Here is a 22889-nt window from a genome sequence, read left to right as displayed (position 1 = left end):
GATAAAACTTCTAAGGGAAGTTAGCACCAAATTGTGAAGGGCCTTTAATTTTAGACTGAAGAACTTGTAATTTTATTCTGATAACTGGTAAAGACTTTCCCAAAGTCACACATGCATATGGTTTTAGGGTCACAGATTTAAAGCTGGAAGGGACTTAGAAGTCATTTAGTCCAACCCCCTCATTTTCTCACAGATGAGGAAATAGGCTCTAAGAAGTTGAATTGCCCAAGGTCACCCAGGGAAATAAGTGATAAAGCTTGGATTCAAACTCATGTTCTCTGAGCCAAATGGAATCTTCTTTCTACTTAGACCATGCTGAGTGAGGAACAGAATCAAGAATTTGAACCCGGGTGTTCTGACACTAAGTTAGTTTCCCTCCCTGCTCCCCAGTATACTATTCCTTTTTCCATCATGGAAAATCTCTTAGATGCATACACATTTGTGAACCTTGAGGAGAACTTCATAGAGATCTTTTCTTAGATTTTATTAACTTAATTTGACAACCATATTAATATGTATGCACACATACATATATACACACAAATATATAACACAGACTAGAAATATTAAAATGGTACATGAAGAGAAAGTATGCCTTTTATATTTAACCAGTTGGGGCTAAGTGTATTTTAAGGATGAAAGGCAAAGGGAAATACACAGTTGGAAGCGTTATGGACAGTAGTTATTGGTTTTCCATATTCAGGCTAAATCAAGAGAGGAGTTCTCATTTCTGTAATCAGTATGTAAAGACTTAATATCAATAGTGTGATGGCAGTAAACTTGTAAAGAAGTAAGATTTTGAAAGGCATTTTGGTGGAAATGTCTAGAAACTTGGAAAGAATGAGAGAGTTTAAATAACCAAAGAATGTCAGAGACAGAAACAAAATAAGAAAGTGCAATAGTGTATAGAAAGAAGTCTCAGGACTACATTTACTTAAGTTTGTAAAAGAGAAATGACTTGGGATGGGTCACAGAAGAATACTGAGAAATTAAAACAAATACTTAGCTTCAAATAAAGTCTTTGGTGTTTTAAGATATTTTCCCCTTTTGAGTTAAAGAAGTATAAAAATGGGGGCAAGTAGATGGTGCAGTGAATAGAGCGCCAGCCCTGAAGTCAGGAGGACCTTAGTTCAAATCCGGCCTCAGACCAAACACTTGACACTTAACTAGCTGTGTGACGCTGGCCAAGTTACTTAACCCCAATTGCCTTAAAAAAAAAGTATAAAAATGCAGCCTGGACCCCATCCTCACACACACACACACACACACACACACACGCACACACACACTGTAGTAGGAATAATCAGAGAGCATGTCTGGCTATAACCTAGAGAAATTTGTCTTTTAAAAGATTTGTTAGGGAAAGGACCTGTGAGATTAGTAGCAGAAAGAGCTTCTGTTTAGAAGTAGAGAGAGTTTTCTGACTTTACACAGTAGCAACTCCCTGACTTACAAAGGCTACTACTACCCCTACTTCTCTGTTATTTAAAGTCTTTTGTCTCACTGACATCACTTTCTATCTGAGCAGTATTTCCTAGTTCATTCCACTGGAATCCTCCCTTATCATCAATCCTTCTGCCTAAACTTTTTTCCTAACATTGACATCAATTCTGCTTAAGCCATAAATGTCTACTTTTCCACTGGAATCACTGCCATCTATTCTTCATTCCTGTTCACACTTGAGTACTTCGTACAGGTCCTGTCCTTTGCTGGGGAAATCTTAACCTGCCAGTGATAGCCCTTTCTGAATGAGCTATTGACTGCATTTGATATGTATTCTCTTGTACCTTAGCCTCTCCTCGCTAGATGTATCTTATGGTGCCACTGAACTTCTCTCTTCCTTTGACCCTCTCAATCAGGTGTCATAACTAGTCCCTAGCTTTTTGCTGCTAACTTTATCTTGTGTTCCAGCAGCTCATCTTATCCTGTCAGCATTGAAACTGGAGTCATCAGGCTGTTTTTGACATGTTCTGAACTTACTTAGGCTCTGAGATAAGCATGCCACTTTGAGCCTTAGTTTCCTTATTTGTTAAATGAGCATAATAATAGTGTGCTATGAACACCTGCTTCACAAAATTGTTTTATGGAAAAGACTTTATGAGTCTTAAAATGGTATGTTACGTGTAAGTACACATTACTACAGATTTAATATGTGCCAGACACTGTGCCAATCACTTGTGACCTAGGGAAAGTGGCTCTTGCCTTGAAGGACCTCACATTCTAATGGCGAAGACAACAAACAAATGGCTACGTACACAAAATATCTCTATGCATATATATGATATAAGGTAATCTGAGAGGAAAGGTAGTAAGAGTAAAGGGAATTGGAGAAAGGGGCACAGAGTCAGGCCTACACTTTAGGAAAATGATTTTGTCATCTCAGCATAAAATCTATTGGTCTGGGGAGAGACTTGAGATTGCACAATAGAGCAAGAAATTTTGCTCTGTGTGTGGGTAGAAGGGAGTGTATACAAGAAATAGCAGAATTGATAAAACTTGGCAATTAATTAGATACGGAAGGTGAGTACAAGAGAGGAATTGAGGATGACACACTGAGATTTCAAGCCTGACTAGTAAGTTAGTAACAGGTAGGGTTTGTGGGGAGAGGTGATGAATTCTGTTTTGGACATGTAGAATTTGAGATGTCTACAGAACATCCATTTTGAGATGTCTAAAAGACAATTGAAGATGTGAGTTCTGTTTTAGGTAGGTAGAGTTTGAGATGTCAATAGCGTATCTATTTTGAGATATCTAAAAAGTCAGTTGAAGATGTGAGACTAGAGATCAGAAGAGAGGTTAGGATTGGTTATATACATCAGGGAATCATCTGCAGAGATGATAATTGAACTCTTGGGAGTTGATGAGATCAGCAAGCAGAATAGCAGAAAATATTGTATAGGCTCAGAATACAAATTTGGAAGGGTTACCTATCATTGGTCAGTGTGATGAGAGAATCAGGAGAGTAGTGTCATGAAAACCTAGAGAGGAGACGGTGTGCAGAAGGATAGGGTGACCAAGAGTAGTAAAGGATGCAGTGAGGTCAAGAAGGATGAAGAATTAGGAAAGGGCATTAGGTTTAACAATTATGAAACCATTGGTGATTTTGGAGACAACAGTATAATTTGAATGATAAGTTCAGAAGCCAAATTATGGTGAGTCTAGAACCAAGTGAGAGAAGAGCTTGTGGAGGTACCTAGTATAGACAGCTTCCTCAAGGAGGGTTTTTTTTGTTTTTGTTTTTTGCCTTTTTTTTGGGTAGGCAATGGGGTTAAGTGACTTACCCAGGGTCACACAGCTAGTGAGTGTTATGTGTCTGAAGCTGAATTTGAAATCAGGTGCTCCTGACTCCAGGGCCAATGCACTATCCACTGCGCCACCAGCTGCCTGTTTCAAGGAGTTTTGCTGAATTTAACTGAGGAGAAATATAGGATGATAGCTGGCAAGGATAGTCAGATCAAGTGAGGGTTTTTTAAAAAAATATTTATTTATTTTTAGTTTTCAACTTTCACCGCCATGAGATTTTGAGTTCCAAATTTTCTCCCCATCTCTCCCCTCCCCCCACCTTGACAGTGTGCAATCTGATATAGACTCTACATATACATTCATATTGAACCTGTTTTCACATTAGTCATGTTATAAGAGGGTTTGTTTTTATATGTTTTTTGTTTTAAAATGGAGGTAGATTTGGGTGCGTTTATAGGCTTCAGGGAAGGATTCAGTAGATAGGGAAGTATGGCATATAAATGTTAATTGTATAATTTCGTATGATGATGATACCATAGGAGCTGTCCAGCTCCCAGAGTCTGAACCTTTTACATGACAAATTAAGGCTCATGGATGCTTGAAGTTTAAGGGATTTGAAGTCTTAGAACTTAGAAGTAATCATTTTGAGCTGGTCTTTTTTTTCCATTGGAGCATTTTTATTTATGTATGTTTTACACCCTTGGAAAAAGAATCCCAGGATTTTTTCTCCTGTGTGTTTTTGTCTTGATTCCTCATGGTCCATGATGCCAGCTGAGGTGGTAAGCACAATGAATGCAAACTGATGGGATGGTAGCAGATTATTCTGCTACTTTTCCAGATCTTTCAATTAAACATCAAATCTGGGGCTAATCACACCACACTTGTTTAATCTGCCTGTGAGGTTCACAACAGTTTTTCCTGTTCTGTGATCATCAGTGATCTCAAATTCGCCGATGTAACCATGCTTCATCATCACAGTTAAGAACTGGACAATTATTTTAGAGCAAGGCCTAATGAGAACCTGGTGTTTTTCTCATTTTTCTGCATTGGTGATGCTTTTGAGCACATCTGCCAGGACGTTCATGTGCTCCATGTTGGCAGCGCTGCAAGATGGTGGAAAGAGCTTGAGCAGTTTTTAAAGAAATGGGTAAAAATCTAATTTTATGGGTAGGTCTGTGTCTGCATTTCTAACATTTTTATGGTGGCGGGAAGGAGAGAAATCTGAGAGAAATGACACAACCATTCCTAAGTTTAGTCTACCACTATTCACAAGATTGTAGGAATATGGGGCTAGAAAGGATTCTTAGAGTTCATCTAGTAAAAAGGTATATGTAAAATTAATTCAGTTCGGCAGACATTAAAAAAGTACCTATTATGTGCAAAATATTGCTATATTGCATTCAGTAGCTTGCTTTGTAAAGATGAACCCTGTTTTTGGATTCTTTTTATAGTAAGATTTACATTTTTTTTTATCATGGATAATCATCTCTTTCCTTATCAGTTTAGTGCATTTAGGTTTTATTGCGTTGAGTTTCCTGAGATGGGAACATACAGATTTTTTTTTCATTGCTCTGACCCGAAGAAAGGTTATCCTTTACAATGGCTAACCTACTGAAAAGAACAATGTATGTTATAAAACACTGCCAGATGCTTTGCTAAAGTAGAGATGAAGGTGACCTTGTATTAAAAACAGGGCAGTTCCATGTGTGCCTTGTTTTGTTTTCTGAGAGAGGCTTTTAATTTAGATATCTATAATAAGCACCAACTGAACACTTTGAATGTGGCACCTTAGGCGATTTTCTGAGATCCTAAAAAGTCTCTGCCACACGCCTAGGCTGGATTGATAAGTTGATTGACTGAGAGAAGAGTCAAAATCCTGGATCTGTCATTGGATCTTTACATATCTTCAGGTTACTTAATTAAGTAGTTTATACCTATTTTCTCATTCACACATTGTATAGCTATCTGTACATGCAAGTATAGTGTGGATGAACTAATTAAATTTTTAAAAAAAAATACATTGAAAAAGTACTATGGTATAATGGAAACAGCACTCTGAGTTGTAAAATGTGCTCTGACACAGCAGCTGGTGGTACAGGGGATAGAGCATGGGGCTTGGAGTCAGGGATACCTGAGTTCAAATCCTACATCTGTCTCTTGCTAGCTGTGTGACCCTAGGCTAGTCATTTAGTCTCCCTCAGACTTTCTTTCCTCATGTGTAAGAAATAATAATAGTACCTGTCTCATAGGATTGTTGTGAGCACCAGCTGAGGCAAGACATGTAAAGCCCTTTTCAAACCTTAAAATGTTATACGATGCTAGCCATTACTATGTAATAAGAAGTCATTTAACTCATTAAGCCTCAGTTTGTGTATTTTAAAAATGCAGATATACCTGTAATAACTACCTCATGAGAATGTTGTATATAAAGCAGTTTAAAAATAGTAAGGTGCTACAGAAAAATGAGCTATTTTATTACATAAATCGTTAGAGTTTTTGTCATTCTCATACTCATTGAAGTTGCTGATAATAAGTTCGTCAATGTATCAGTCTTTTATTCCATACTTAGGTTTTAGATTAGGACAATTAGGACATGGTGGATTCTGTTTTGGAAGCAGCTGAATGGCACAGTGAGTAAGAGTGCTTGACTTGGAATCAAGAAGACCTAAGTTCAAAGCCTTCCTCAAACACTTACTATCCATGTAACACTTGGCAAGTCGCTAACCTTCCTCAGCTTCAGTTCCTACTACCTTATATACGATCTTCCACCTTAAACTGATTTTGAATTCCCCTACTATGAGTGCAGGAGTTACACTTTGGAGAAAGACTGTGAGGTAGGCCCTGAACTCACTGAGGAAGAAGAGTGTCTTAGAGGTTGATTAATAATAGCCACCTGTATCTGGATTAGATGGCAAATTTGAATAGTTTGAATCTCAGGGAAGGAGAGGTGTATAAATGATGATAGAGGGAGAGTCTGGATGTGACAGTGGGAAGCAAAGAGTATTTCAACACTCCTAACACAAACAAGAAGTATGAATGAAAGTGTAAGTAGTGCTAGAAAAGATGGCAAAGGATACATTGTCATCAGGAGGGAACAAGTTCTCAGTGAGTACCAGATGAAGAAAAAGTTTAAGATGAAAACAAATTTGTTAACTATGGAGCAGGCATTACAAAGAGCACAGTGGAAGAGGCAGGTAAATACAGAGTGGGACAATGATTCTTTTATCTTTTTATTTTACTTTCCTATAACCTGTTCATTTTTCTATCCCTACTGGTATCGGAAAACAGCAAAGAGCAAATACAGGAAGTAGTTCTGCTTTCCTGCATACAGGTTCCATCTAGTGGCTATTAGCTGAGCAGCATCAGCCTTATAGTTTGATAGAATCAAGTAAGATAATGTACAACTATTTTAAAGTTTATTTACTTTGTTGTAATTGCTATTGTTACTGTGGTGATGGTTATTGTTCGTGCTTTCTAACCACAACTTTTCATGGAGAGAAATGATTCAAGTTTTGCTATTTTTATTTCCTTTTAAGTTATCAAGACCACTTTTTGGCAAAAAGGACAACTTATCACAGAGATGTCTTTCAGAGAATATATACACACATGCATATGTGTATCATATACATATGCATGTATATGTGTACATATACATATGTTTGTGAATATGTATATATGTGTGTGGGTATGTATACACGCACACATATTTCATAGAAAAGATGACTTCTAATTGACTGATTCCTTGAACAAGTTGCTGTTAATTACCCAACCTTTTTGGCCTGAGTTTTTGGAAGAATAAGGAAATCTAATGATCTTTAAGCTCTAGATCTTATCATCTTTACTTGACCGTATGTTATGATCTAAGCTCATGTTAAAAAGTTATATATATTTTTAATGAATTTTTACTTAAGTAACAAGTGTGACATAATGGAGCATACACTGAATTTGTAGTCCTGTTTCATCTCCTTAGTCGTTCTCTTGAGATTCTGTTCAGCTCTAAATCTGTGATTCTCAGAGCATGCAAAATATATGCTAGTGCCATCTAGCCTGCTACATCTAAGTCATTGTATAGTTGGGATCCTATTTATGTTGATGAATCTTATTCTAAGATATTGAATCAAGAATTGATCACATAGTATTTTCTAGCATATGCCATAATACATTTTAGAAAGAATTTCATTGCAGGTTGAAGCAAAGTAATTTCCACAACCCTATAGACTTCTTTTTTCTCTGCATAACTTGGAAATCTTTACCAGAATCTACTATTCCCTTAACATATTGTTTAATCAAGATTTTATTGTACCTTTATCCTTATGTGCACCTATGTGTTCAAATTTCCTTGAAAGATTTTCATTTTATTCATTCAGCTGGTAGTGTTATTTGTTAATATACTTCTTTTTGTATTTCAGAAAGGATGTTGGTTTAAAGAGATTTTTTCCTAAGAGTTTGCTGGAATCTGTCAAGGTAATTATAGTCTCCTTTATCATAATCAAATCAGGCAAACATATTTCCCTAAATGTGAGATGCTTTGCAAAAATTATAATTACTTCCACCTTAGTTTTTATTTATGGTCATAAAGGTAGTTATTCACTTAAAAGTATTAAATGTGTTTACACAGACAGGTACAGCTTTGTTCCTTAAAATAATAGATTAGAATATAGTACAAAAATAGAGATTAAAATAGCCCTCCAAAGTAAGCAAACTCAGATTGATTCCCATACCCCAACTTGTCCTGGAAAACAGATGATGAAACACATTTCTCTATTCATATTAAGAGAGTTGATGGCCTACAGGTGAGAACTGTTATTCACACTATGTGATATGGTCCTTTTTCAGTCTGTTTTGCTTTATTATTTTTAATTTTTACAAGGAAGAATTCTATGGAGTACACAAAATCTCAGAAAAAGATTATACTACTAAAAAGATAAGGCATCAATAAAAATGATCTCATAAAACAAAAATAAGCACTGGAGATAAAACAAGTTTGCAGAAAGCTTGACAAAGAGACTGTTGTTAAACCAAGTCATCTCAAGGTTATTTAAGCATGTAACTGGACAGATGACACAAACAGATGTAAAAACTGTGTAACTCTTTGTGTAACAAATTCTTCCCTCCATCAATTACTGGTGGAACCACCACATTTGGACTTCAACTTCACCATCTCTCAAATGATGGGTGAAAAAATAGAAATGTCATCAAAGGCAACAAAAGAAGGGCACAACATTGGTGCTTAATAATGTCTACTGACTGACTGATGTCCTTTGTATATTTTTAAGCTAGTCTAGCTGATCTTCTCTTCTTTTGTTGCCTTTGATACCAAGAAAGAATGACAGTCCCCTCCCTAAAGGAGCTCCAGTCTAATGAGAGAGACAGCAATTAAACAAATATATACAAACAAGCTACGTATAGGAAAAATAGAAAGTAATTAGGAGAAGGAAGGCACTGGAATTAAGAAGAATTGGTAAAGGCTTCCTTTAGAGGGTAGAATTTTAGCTGAGATTTGAAGGAAATTGGGGTGGTCAGTAGTCTTAGCGGAGGAGGAAGAACATTCCAGGCATGGGAGATAGCCAGAGAAAATACCCAGGCTGGAAGGACAGAGTATCTTGTTTGAGGAACAACCAGGAGGCTGATGTCACTGGACTGAAGGGATGTGAATGGGGCGGGGTAAAAGGTGTTAGTAAATTGGAAGAGTAGACGGGAAGGTACGTTATGAAGGGCTTTGAATGCCCGACACAGTATTTTTTTTCCATGTAGATTTTGAATACGTTAAAGATTTGAATTCCCAAGTTATCTGAATGATGGAAGGATATGGAAGACATGAGAGAAAGCTCAGTATTTCTTATTCCCAATAAAAAAGATGGCAGAGAGTAGTAGTACTTACTGACACTTTATTCTTATTTTTTCATAGCTATAGCATTTTTATGAGAATAATCTCTCATTAAGGCAACTAGGTGGCAAAGTGACCAAAATACTAGATCTGGAGTTAGGGAGGCCTGAGTTCAAATCTAGCCTCAGATAATTTAACCCTGGGCAGGTCATTTAACTTCCATCTTCTTCAGTTTTCTCATCTATAAAATAGGGATAATAATAGCACCTACCTCCCAGCGTTGTTATGAGGATAGATTGAGATAACACTTGTAAATTGCTTTGCAAACCTTAAAGGGCTATATAAATGCTAGTTATCAAGGACGTCTAAAACTAAAATATGGGTTACCCTACTGGGATCAGGTTGACTCATAAAAAACAGGTGAAATAGTAATATTTTGACTGGCAGCATTGTTATTTACCATAAACTATCCACATGAGAAGCACAATATTCCCATTAGTCAATAGCCAATCACCTACTATGTGCCAGCCTCTGAGGATACAAAGAAGAGTAAAAGATAGTCGCTGCCATCAATGAGGTCATAAGCTAATGAGGAAGACAGCAAACAGATATTTACAAACAAGCTATCTACAGGATACATTGGAAAGAATTAACAAAGCTAAGGCACTAGAATTTAGATGATTGGAAAGATCTCCTATAGAAGGTAGGATTTTAATTGTGACCTGAAGGAAATCGGAAAGCCAAGAGGCTGAGATGAAGAGGGAGGTCATTCTAGGCATGGGAGATAGCTAGAGAAAATGTCCAGATCCAAGTGATGCTGAGAGGCGGAACATCTTGCCTATGGAACAGCAGAAAGACCAGTGTTACTGGACTGAAAAGTATGGGGGGGAGGTGATACATAAATTGAGTAAAAAGGTGAGAGAAGAAGTTAGGAAGGGCTTTGAATGCTAAACAGAGCATTTTATGTTTCATCTTGTTATGGGGAGCCCCTGGAGTATATTGAGTAGATGGATAAGATTCTTGGACCTATACTTCAGGAAAATTACCTTAATGGCTGAATGGAGGATGGATTAGAGTGGCGAAAACTTGTGGTATTCAGACAACCAGCAGGATATTTCATTTGTCTGTGATGAGGGCTGCTTCAGGGTACTGGCAATATCAGAGGAGAAACAGGCATATTAAAAAGATGTAGCACAATAGGAGATACATAACTGATTGGATATGAGAGTTGAAATATAGTGAGGAGTTGAGGCTGATGTCTAAATTGCAAGTCTGAAGGACTAGGAGAATGGTGTTTCCTGAGATAGTAATAGGGAAGTTTGGAAGGGGAAAAGATCAGTAGGAAAAATAATGAGTTCAGTTCTGAATACGTTAAGTTTAAGATGTCTATGAGACATCCAGTTGGAGATGTGAGACCTGAATGCTTAGGGCAAGATGGGAAGATTTGAAAATCGTCAACATAGGTATGATAATTAAATCCATGAGGGGCTGATAAGATAAACAAGAAAATAGACTGTAGGAAAAAGAGAAAAGGGCTAGAGACATAGCCCTGTGACACCCTTGGTTAGAGGACATGAACTGGATGGAGATATAGCAAAAGATAATGAAGAGTGGTCTGAGAGGAGAGAGTGATGTCCCAAAAACCTAGAAGGAAGATAGTGTCAAAAAGAGAGTGATCAACAATATCAGAGGCTGCAAAGAAGTTATGAAGAATGAGAATTGTGAAAAGGACATTGGATTTGGCAGTTAGATGACTATTAGTAACTTGGAAAACACAATTTTGGTAGAATGATGAGGTGAGAAACCAAATTGTAAGAGGTTAAGAAGAGAGTGAGAGGAGAAGAAATGGAGTTATCTGTTGTGGAGACCTATTAATAAAAAGTAATTGTCATCTGTTTTATTTTTTTAAAAAAGGCAGAATAAGCATCTCTGTTTCCTCATCTACAAAATCAGGGGATTGCACTAAATGGCTTTTGAGACACCTTTCAGCCTTAACTCTATGATCCTATGATAAAATCTGCAAACTTAAGACCAGATTGTTTGACTTTAATTCCTACCAAAAATCTGCAATATACGATTAAAAGGGATTATTATTCCAGAAAAGGAAGCTGTGATCACAAAGAGCCAGCATCACTTCATTAAGAACAGGTCATTCCAGACAAACCTTATTTCTTTTTGTGACAGGGTTACAGATAATCGGGGGGATGCTATAGATATAGATTAGAGGTTCCCAACTTATTTGGCCTACCACTCCCTTTTAAAAATAAAATTATTCAGCACCCCCCTGAAAATCTACTTTCTTCATTGGTTTTTTTTTTTAGATTTGCATCATTTCCAAAAAATGAAAAATATTTTTAAATGCTGCATCTTAAATTTAAGAATTTATTGTTATTTTGTGGGTTTTTCCCTGCATTGAAATTTTGATGACACAGTACTGCATCATGTAACTGAATAGTATCATATTGTAAACAAGTCATTACACGCACATATTCCTGCCAATGCGTACTGGACTTCCCAACAATACACGACACCCTTGCCTGCCAGCACTTATTTGTTAAGACCTGTTGGCAGACTTGACCACCGATCCATTATAAGTTGCATTTTGCGTGTTTATTTGGAAAATAATGTAATAACTATTTTAGCTTTCTTACACAACTGATGAAACATGTACAAACAGTTGTTCAAAGTTTTCTTATCTTCCCTTTCCTTATGCTTCCACCACCCCTTTATTTTTATTCAGTGCCCCCCAATTGCACTCAAGGCTACTACTGCCCTTCCCCCCACCCCTATTGTTCCAGCTCCCACTTTGAGAACCTGTGATAAATGGCTTAGGTTTTGTGGAAGCATTGTAGTTCTTATGGAAACAATGGCAAGATTAGGATTAGACAACAGTATCATTAAACTGATTCAAAACTGGTTCCCAGTGAGTAGTCTTTATTGATTCATTTTCTGCTTTAAAGGCAGTCATTAGTGAAGTGCCCCAGTAATCTTTAGCATATAATACTTTTAACAATGCCTAAGTAAAAGGTATGTTTGGCATACCTATCCAATTTTCAGAAGATATAAAGCTGGGTGGGAAATTCAGCTCCGACTCACTCAATGGGAAAATTCAAAATAATCCTAGTAATCTAGAACCTTTGACTCGTAAGGTGAAATTCAGATTCAACAGAAGTAAATATAAAATCTGATACTGGGTTTCAAAAGTAATATTGATAATGCTTATCGTTTATATAGTGCTTTAAGGTTGACAAAGTTCTTTACATACATTATCTCCACATGATTACATACATGATCCCCACAGCATCCCTATGAGGTGGATGTTATTATTGATCTCCATTTTACTTAGAAGGAAACTGAGATTTAGAATGGTTAAATGACTTGCCTGTTGTCTCATGGCTGGCAGGTGTCTGACGAAGAACTGGAACTCAGGTTGTCATGTTTGCAAGCCTAGTACTATCCACTGAGCCACATGGTTATCAAAAAATCATCTTCACTAATGTAAGATTCAAGAAGTATCATTAGGCTGCAGATAGTTTGAAAAAAGATCTAGGGGTTTTCATGGAAAGCAAACTCCATAACAGTATAATATGGAAGTATATATAATATATATAATCTAATGGGATTTTAGACTGCATGAAGGTACTCACAGCACTCAGAAGGAAGCAAATCATAGTCCTGTTGTACTTTGCCCTGTTCAGACCACATCTGAGGTACTGTGTTCAGTTCTAGGTATCACATTTTAGGAAAGACATGGATGAAGTGGAGAATGTCTAGAAAAGAGCAATCAGAACGATACCCTAATTCCGAGGTGGTCCAGAATTGAGAGCAAATTGGTTCATTTTTTAAAACATGGCCAATGTGGGAAGTTGTTTGTCTGGACTACTCATGTATTTTGAGAGCTTTATTTTTCAGATTTGTATTTTTAATTTCCTCATTATGTATGTAAGGGGGGTGGAAGGAGTCAGGTAGATAGTGAGAAAAGGCAGATTAATTTTAAAATGCTTTTTAATTGAAAAATAATAAAAATAAAACCTCACTGCAAAACAGTAAAGAGGCAGAGCACTGGAAAAAGCATTTATAAGTGTTTATCTTGTACCGGATAGGTTGGTTGTAAAGATCAAATGAAATATTGCTATGTAAATATAAGATTTTGTTTGTTTGTTTCAGTAGTACCAGCCCTGTAATTATGTCATTGTAATGAAATCCTGGGGGAAAAACTTCCTTTGCCAATGCAAAAAATTGTGCTGTGCCTTATGCTTTTAGATGATTTCTTGAGTCACTAGTTTACTTACCTCTTGTCCAACATCCCACAGCCCCTATGTGTAAAAAGCAAGAGTTAAACCCACATCTTTTTCACTCCAGGGTCTGCTCTCTATCAATTCCAGAGGTATCAAACTCACAGGCAGTGGGCGCCAGCCAAATTTTTGCATTAGTATTCATTAAGAATATTGGTCCATAGTTTTCTTTCTGTTTTGTCTTTCTCAGGTTTAGGCATCATGACAATATTTGTATCTTGAAAAGAGGTTGGAAAAGTCATTTCCTTTCTTCTTATTGCCAGCAGTTACAGCCATACTACAATTAATTGTTCTTTGAATGTTTGATAAAATTTACTTGTGAATCCATCTGACCCTGGGCTTTTTTCTTTGGGAGTTTATTTATGGCTTGTTTGATTTCTTTTTCTGTATTGGGTTAAGTAATCTATTTCTTCTTTTATTTAGGTATTTTATATTTTTGTAAGTATTCATCAATTTCCTCTTAAGTTAAAAGTTTTGTTAGCATATAATTGAGCCAAGTAGTTTCTGATAAATTTACTTTATTTCATCTTCAGTTGTTGAAGTCTCCTTTTTCACTTTTGATAGTTTCTTTTTCCTTTCTCTTTTTTAGCTTACTATTATCTATTATTTTTGTCTTAAAACTAGCCCTTCTTTTATTTACCAGTTCGTTGATCTTTTTGCTTCCAATTTTATTACTTTTTAATTTTCATAATTTCTGTTTTATTTAGTTGGGGATTTTTTATTTTTCTTCTTCGGTTTTTAAAATTTGCATGCCTGATTTACTGACTTATTCTTTTTTTTTTTTGTTGATGAAAGCTTTTAAAGATTTAATTGTAACTTTCAGAGTTTCTTTTAGCTACATCCCACAGGTTTTGGTATGTTGAATCATTATTGTTTTCTTCAGTGACATATTCTGTTTCTAGATGTTGTTCTTGTCCTCATAAATTCTTTAAAATTATATTGTTTGGTTTCCAATTACTTTTTGATTTTTTCTTTAAGGGCACTTTATTGAATACAGTTTTTATTGCATTGTGATCAGTAAGTGATATGTTTAGTATTTCTGTTTCTTTTTGGTGAGGTCTTTATACCCCAGGACATGATCAGTTTTTCTAAAGGTTCTAGGTTCAGCTGAAGGGTATGTAAATTCCTTTCTCTTCTTATTCAGTAACTGTCAAAGATCGATCATCTCTAATTTTCTGAAGTTCTGTTCTTAGAACTTAGAACAGATCTTTAACTTCTTTCTTATTTATCTTTTGGTTAGATTTATCTTGGTCTGAAGGGAGTACATTAAGATCTCCCATTATTATAGTTTTTACTTTCTATTTCTCCATCCATGTTAATTTACCTTTTCTTTAAGTATTTAGATACTGTTATTGGGTACATACATGTTAAGTTTTGATTTTAATTCATTATCTCTGCTACTTTTAAACCTAATATAATTTGCCTACCTATTTTATCTTATATGTATTTACTGTAGCCTTGTCTGAAATCATGATTGGTACCCTGATTTGAGTTTAGCTGAAGCAGAATAAATTTTGCTCTATTCCCTCATTTCAACTCTCTAAATCTTTGTGATTCAGATGTGTTTCTTGTAAACAACATATTGTTAGATTCTACTTACTAATCCATTCTTCTTATCCTTTTCCATTTTATGAGTTCATTTCATTCACATTCACAGTTATGATTGTTAGTTGTGTATTTTTCCTCCATCTTGTCTTATGATTTTTCTTCTCTTTTCTTAGACTTCCTTTACAAATAAGGTGGTAGAAGAGAGGACGTTTGCCTGACACTTGTGATCATAATAACTGTTTCCTCTCTGTTGCTGTTCTTCTCTTGATCCTGGGTTTTTACTCTCTCTTTTCCTTTCCTTTTAATCCTCCTTTCACATTCCTCCTCAGACATTCATGTTTCTTTGCTTGTACCTTTACCTATCCTGCCCTCCCTCTTAGACTCCTCTGTGTCATTCCCTTCTTCCTATCCTCTCCTGTTTTCCTTGTAACTTTAATGTATTTCTTTATTGAAATCTCTATGTGTGAATATTGGAAATGGAGGGGTGTAAAAGGGAATTCATTGAATTCAATTTTCCTTTATCTAGTTCAGATAAATGTGAGGTTCACTCCTTCGTTCATGGCCATATGCTCTTCATTTTGTACACCTCTGTTATGCAATAGTGATTTGTCTCCCCTTCTTCCCCCTTACCCCCTCAATATAGTTTTCTGTCCCTCCCTTTTTAATTTCTGCTAAGATTATTAAAAGAAAAAACCACCCACAGACCCTCTGTTATTTTAACCTTTTGTAATGACTCTCTGGGCCTGGCTCAGGCCACGAATGAATGCTGTGCAAGATCTGCCCAAAACACTGAAGGCTAAATCCCCTGGGAGCTGAGGTAAAGCAGTCAGCCAAGGGTTTCAATCCCATGTAGGAGAATAGGAAATTGAGGTTTAGTGAGAAGAAATACTAGTTCAAGGCCATATGGTTATTAGCAGAACTAGGACTAAATCTTAGATTTACCAACTCTGCTCCCAGTGTTTTGTTTTTTCATTTCACCATTTTCCTTCACATTTAATCCTTGATAGGCTGTCATTTGCCTCATCATGCCATTTATTAATGTTATCCAAATTACTCTAATTTGATATTGCATTTCCTTTATTTAATTGTGTTACATTTCAAAAATATTGTGTCACTGCCTTTTGATCTGTAGATCCACAAGAATATTGTAGGCAGAAGCAACAGCTATTGTTCCTTAAAGCAATTCATTTCAGATCAATAAGCATTGATTACACATCACCTATATCCAAGTACTGTTCAAGGCATTAGGCATACAAATATCATATAAACCTTTAAGGAGCCTATAGTCTAATGGGAAGAGAAGATATGTACACAAGTAATTATGAAACATCTTATACAAAAATACAAATTTGAGAAATATGAGGAGGAAATTTGAAGAGGAAAAGGTCACTTTAAACTGAGGATGTTAGGCAAAATTTCATGGAGGATGTGCTGAAATTGGTCCTTAAAGTGAAGAGAAGGGTTTTCATAGGAGGAAATGAGGAATGCATTCCAAGTATAGCAGATGATGTTAGCAAAGGCAAAGAGATTAAAAGAATAGGATCAGAATGGGAAATGGTGAGAAGTCCATGCTGGCTGTAATACAAATTACATGGATAGGATTATGAGATGATAATTCACTGTTTATTTAATACTTTTATGTTCCAGACACTGGATTAAGCAAGAAAGATATGTTGAAGCCAGGTAGAAGTCTTCTGTGGGAAACTCTCAAGCAAGAGAAGTATTAGACTTGTTTTGCTTGCCCACACACAGCAGAAGTAGGAACCACGGGTGGATATTTCAAAGAGGCAGATTTAAACTTAGTGTAAGGAATAGCTTTCTAAGTATTAGAGCTATACAAAAATGGAATGAGTTGGCTCAGGAGTCAACCGAAGGTTGTATGACCACTTCTCATGTTTTTTGGGCATTCCTATTCAGGTACAGACTGAAATAGATGGCCTCTTAGGTTCCTTCTAATTCTGACACTTTGTGTATTTGAATGCCAGGACTAAGAGTGATGGTAAAAAGGTGGGTTAATTTCTATAGATTGTCTCAACTTCAGGTGTAGGGCATTAAGCACCTTCTCAGGTGATCAGGACAGCATTATTTCTATAGATATATATATATATGGCCTCATTGTCACTGACCATGGCTCCCAACTGCACAAAAGTGGAGTTTTGTGAAATGAAGCACTTTGTAAAATCATAATCACCAATATGTTATTATTATAATTATAATGATTTTATTATCACAGTGGTGTTAGTCCTTAGAAGGTGGTAGGGAAAATACTAAGATCCTAAAAAGCTAATTTATTTCTTACCCCACAGAAGTCCTCTTCCAGTGTCTCATCTTAGTGTATAAGTGGCCCTGGATTCTTAAAGTCTGTACCCACAAAGCATTGACTCTGACAGATCCCACCAAGCTGGAAAGATTTTGATTAAAGACCTGGTGATGAGTTGTATATCTGTCATGTGTGAATTATCTTAGCTATGTGCGGAAAGTGTCACCACCAGAGCATTGTCTTTTACTAGGTGTAACTTTTTTTGACCATGGTAATTCATTAGACTGGCTATAGGGCATAGAGGGCCTGTAATTTGAAGCAATTGAGAAATGGCCCATACTGAGAAATCCTGGATATTTACAATATTGAAGTATTGAAATAGGAATCTCCTATCCTATTTCTCAACTTTCTTTGAAATCCAAAAGACCAAATTTCATCAACAAAAGAGGTAGGTAGGGTTGTGCATGGTAAGAGAAAGAGATTTAGGTTCTTTAGATCTAGGTTCTAATCTTATTTCATTGGTTACTAGTATTGTGCTTTTTTAGCCCCTTTGAGCCTCATCCTCTTCATACAAAATAGAATAACAATCTGCAGTATCACATTATAAATTAGACCATCAGACTTGGAGTCAGTAGGACAGAAGGTCAAATCCTATTTCAGACACTTAATAGTTATATAACCCTACCAGTCATTTAGTTCTGTTTGACCCCATTTCCTCATTTTCAGCATGGCAAGTTGGATGTAGATTATTTCTAATTGCCAGCTTTTTACCTGGCTAGTCTACCATCTTCCAAGCTCAGCTTGTCTAAAGATGAACTCATCTTTCCTTCTAAAATTTTGCCCCTCTTCCTGCCTTTTCTTTCTATATTAATGGCACAGTTTTCTTCCCAGTTACCCAGGTTTGCAATTTTGGAGTAGTCTTTGACTTCTTAGTCTCTCTTGTCCTACTTATCCAGTCTTTTTGCAAGTCCTGCTTAATTTTCACAGTATGTCATTCATCTGTCACTGCCTTACCACCTTCACTACCATCAGCCTTGTCAAGCCTTCATTTTCTTTCACTTGGAGTATTACAGTGACCTTCTAATTGTTCTCTCTTCTTTCACTTTAAACCCACTCACTTCTGATTATTCTTGTATGTGTTATTAGAGCAATCCTTCCTAAAGTCCTAGTCTGATCACATTACTCTATTACTTAAAGATTTTCTATGGTTCCATAGTCAAACAAATAAGACTTCCCTTTAAGTCACTCTCCAGTATAATTTTAAACAACGTTTGTTAATTTATCCCATATTACTCGACACTACAGACCAGCTTGAAAATACTTTGAAAATACTTCCTGCTTAACTGGTTTTATGTTTACTCACCATTGGTCTCTAACCCTGGAATGTCATCCTCCATTTTCTATCCTACTCATTATTCAGGGCTCAAACTAAATTACATTTCCTCCACAGAGGGCAGACAATGTGGTATAATAAAAAGAACATTTGATTCAGTTAGATTGTTTTAGGTTTATTGACTGACTGGGGACAAAAAGACAAAAATAAAATACTCCTAGCCTTTGAGGAGTATTTTCTGCAGATCAGGGTAGGCAGTTAAAATATTAACAGTTAAGTAAATGCAAATATGTACAAAGTTAATAAAATATAATGGTGGAAAGGGCACTAAGAAAGGGGAGAATCAAGAAAGATCTCTCCTGAAAACTGTGCTTTAAACATTTATACTTTAAACAATGTGCAGATGCAAGAGCATTCTACACTTTTGTAATGACATGGAGGTAGGACATGAAATCATTTATGAGGAACAATTAAGCTGGCCATTCTGATTGAACTATAAAACTTATGAGAAAGTAATCATGATCAGTCAACCTGGAAACATAGATTGGCTCTAGATTGTAAATAGAGAATACCAAATAGAGACATTTATATTTTATCCTAGAGGTAATTGAAAGCCACTGAGGCTTCTTGAGCATATGGGCAAGGTGGCGATGGGGTAAGAAATAGTGAAGGGATGTGGAGGAGTAGATGGAAGAAGGAAGGCAGTATTACATGACCAGACCTTTACTTTAGGAATTTCAGTTTGGCAGGTATATGGAGAGTTAGGAAGTTGGATGCAAGAAGACCATTTAGGAAATTATTGTTGTAGTCCAGAAGAGAGGTGATGACGTTAATTAGCATGGTGATCCTGTGAATAAGGAGAAGGTAATAGATGGAAGAGCTGGTGTTAAGTTGCAGTCAATAAGACTTCTATGGATCTGGCCATGTGACTTGCCTACTTCGTCAACTCCAATGGCTTCCATTTGTCTCTAAGATAAAATAGAAATTCCTCTGTTTATCATATAAAGATCTTCAAAGTTTAGTCTCAACCTGTCCTTAATCTTTATGGTTGATTACTTTCCCTCCTGTGCTCTATTATGTAGACAGACTGGCCTTCTCTCTGTTATTCACATACTACATACACTTCATCTTCAGTCTCTAATTCCCCTCCTAACTATGCTTCTGACTCTCCAGCTTTTCCACCATTATTCAGCCACCTTCTCCACCTGGAACTTCCCTCAGTACCTGGGCCCTTCTCACGCTGGAACATTACTTCACCTTTCTGACTCGTCTTCTTCCATTGGTGAATTCTTTCCAAGATCTCCTTTTTTGGGAGACCAGTGCAAGCCAGTACTTCATTCCCTTCCTGGCTGTGCTTCTGATTCTCTGGATTTTGCTTCCATGACCCATGTAGGTATCTTCTCTTTCTCCCTTCTTTTTCAGCTCCCTTTTATGTGTTGTCTTTCTTTGCGCATAGTAAGCACCTAATGCTTCTTGCCTATTTGCCATTTGCACTGGCCATCTCAGGGCTTGAACTAGTTATGTCATAGACATCTTAAACTAAACCCATCCAGAACTGAACCCATCATTTTTCCCTCCACACCTTTCCCTTTTCCTTACTTACGTATTAGTATTGAGGGCACAGACATTTTCCCAGTCCCCAGTTGGCAAACGGAGGTGCCTTGCTTGACACCTCATTTTCTCTCACCCCACCTGCCCACTTTCAAATCTGTTGCCAAGTCTTGTCAATTTTGCTTTTGAAACATCCTACCCTGTCTTCTGACACTCTCGCCCTCCTCGTACATGCCATGATGACTTCACAGCTGGACTGTTGCAGTAGCCTTTTAGTTGGTTTCTCTCTCGCAGTTCTCTCCCCACTGCAGTCTGTCCTCCACTCAGATGTCAAGTAAATATATCTTCCTAAAGTACAACTCTGACCATGGTCATCTCCTACTCGATAAACCACAGTGGCTTCTTGCCTCTAGGTTAAAATATATTGTGATCTCTTTGTATATAGTTGTTTATATCTTGTCTCTCCCATTAGGTTATGAATTCCTTAGGTCAGGGACTGGTTTTGCCTTTCTCTTTTATCCCCAACACTTTTCATAGTGTCCTGCACATAGTAGTCACTTAATAAATCTTATTTACTTGACTTACATTCAACTACTTTTCATTCACTTTACATTTATGTTGCATTTATTTATATATGAACTTATTATGTTGCCTTCCTCCCCATTAAAATGTCAGCTCTTTTCGAGTAGTGATGTTTTCCTTCATTTTATGTTTCCTCAGTACCTGGCACAGTGCTTGTATCAAAATAATGATTCTTAATACATGCTTGTTGATTGATTGAAGACTTACCAACTCCTATTTTAAAACCTTAGTACCTGGGAGACTTGGACAAATCATGAAACCTTTTTAAAACTCAATTTCTAAGTCTGTGACATAGAGATGATACTTTCACTATATGGTTCCTTAGAGATTTTGTGAGGGGAACTATTCTAGCTCTTAGAGACTGAGGAGTAGGATAATACCTTGCCCTTATATCTGGCTGTAGAAACCAGACAACACCAGTGGAACAGTAATGTATATGAGGCAGCATAAGATAAGTTATGACTTTAGTAAGAATTCTCAGCAGTAAGAAATCACTGAAATTTCTAGGTATCCAGGTGACTAAACCTGGAAAATATGTATAAATAAACAAGGACATGTACTACACAGTTGTCTTCTCAGGTATCTACAAATAATACCTGATTTGTTTTTGAAACTGTGTCTCACCTTCACCTTGCTGCTGTATGTACACCTTGTGCTAAATCATGAACTTTCTTCTGAAAATACCAGAGAATATAAAAAAGGGTCAAGAAGAGAAAATTGCAGACATGTGGAAGCTGTTACAACTAGTACTTCTCAAGAACTAAGATCCTTCTTATGCTTTCTCTCTCCTTATTTCTATCTTAAAATCTTCCTAGTCTTCCGTTTTACTCTGCTAGGTTCTGCATTGATTGCAAAATCTTTGATTACCATAGGTTGAATTCAAGTATTACATCTTGCTTTTTAACAGAGGCTTATAGTTTCTATCATATTTTATCCATTTGTAAATTATTGAATGTATAAAATATTAGATAAATGACTACAGTTCGGATATGCTGAAATATTCATAGTACTAATAAGTAAAGAATCTCAGAGCTGAAACGAACCAAGGGGATCATCTTTTCTATAACCTCCCTGCTCTATATAATGATCTCTTCTACAACATCCCCCGTTAAGTTGTTATCTAACTTTTCACTGAGCAGTTCTAGTGACAAAGAGCTTGTTTCCTCATCTAAAAAAATGTTTATGTATACCTCTTATAAATTGCCAGTATTTTTGTTCAAATTAAATGGTGGGAAAGGGAATTGTTTTCCCTTATTTCACATTCTTTTGAGGTGTTCCTCCAGGGATGTATGCCTTTTCATCGACTGTCCCCCCCCCCATACCTGGTGCCCTAGCTCTGTTCACCTCCCTTTTATAACCCCTGAATTCCTTGAAGACTCAGGTCAAGTACCTCTTCATGCAAGAGGCCTTTCTTAGTCCTCCCAGTTACTCATGCCTTGCCATCCAGGGTTATCTGCTACTGGTTTGTATGTGTTTTGCATGTATATATATATATATATATATATATATATATATATGTTTTCTCCTGTTTTAGAATGTAAGCTCTTTGAACTCTTTTGCTCTTATCTTTGTATCCCTAGTACCTAGCAAAGTGTTTGGCAAATAGGTGCCTTCCTGATCCTATTCCTTCAGTCTTCTCCAGCAGATAGCTGCCTCTGTCAGCCCCATTTTCTGTCCAGTTGTTGATCTCTGCCTATTTGCTGGCTCTTTCCTGTTTCCTAAAAAATGTTCTTTTCTTCCCCATACTCACAAATCCTTTACTTGATCCTGCTATTTTTGCTAGCTGTCATTCTGTATCTCTTCTCCCCTTCTCCACTGAATTCCCAGAGAAGTCATCTACAATAAATACTTTCACTTTCTTTCTCTCTTCTTACTCTTCAAAACCCTCCACAGTCTAGCTTCCAGGTTCGTCATTTGACTTAAACTGCTCTTTTCAAAGAGGTTTCATGTTTGCCAGAAATATAATGAGCTTTTTTCAGTCTTCATCCTTGACTTATTTGCAACATATGACACTCTTGATCACTCTCCCCTCCTAGAAAATCTTTCCTCTCTAGGTTTTCATGATACTGCTCTCTCCTGCTGCTCTTACTCATGTGACCACTTCTTTTCAGTCTCCTTTGCTGGATTTTCTTCCAGAACATGCCTACTGTCTGGGTATACCCAGGAGCTTTGTCCTGGCTCCTCTTTTTGGTCTGCACTATCTCACTTAATGATTTAAACTCTTGTTGGTTAAGTTATCACCTCTATGTA

At 36.6% G+C, this 22889-nt stretch overlaps 1 protein-coding gene across 12 annotated transcripts in view; it reads left to right on the top strand.

Moving 5' to 3' along the window:
- PTK2 (protein tyrosine kinase 2) overlaps positions 1-22889 on the top strand; it is a 437298-nt gene that overhangs the window by 225321 nt on the left and 189088 nt on the right. For all 12 annotated transcript variants that reach the window (XM_078153772.1, XM_078153765.1, XM_078153766.1 and 9 more), the window contains one exon: positions 7653-7707. In XM_078153772.1, the coding sequence (XP_078009898.1) occupies positions 7653-7707 (55 nt within the window). The remainder of the gene's footprint in view (positions 1-7652; positions 7708-22889) is intronic.

The sequence above is a fragment of the Phascolarctos cinereus genome, unplaced genomic scaffold (genome assembly GCF_003287225.1).
Source record: "Phascolarctos cinereus isolate Bilbo 61053 unplaced genomic scaffold, phaCin_HiC Scaffold_4;HRSCAF=312, whole genome shotgun sequence".
In the NCBI taxonomy this organism is placed as follows: Eukaryota; Metazoa; Chordata; class Mammalia; order Diprotodontia; family Phascolarctidae; genus Phascolarctos; species Phascolarctos cinereus.
The sequence above is the reverse complement of the archived record's forward strand: the minus strand, read 5'-3'. Positions and strand labels throughout refer to the sequence as shown.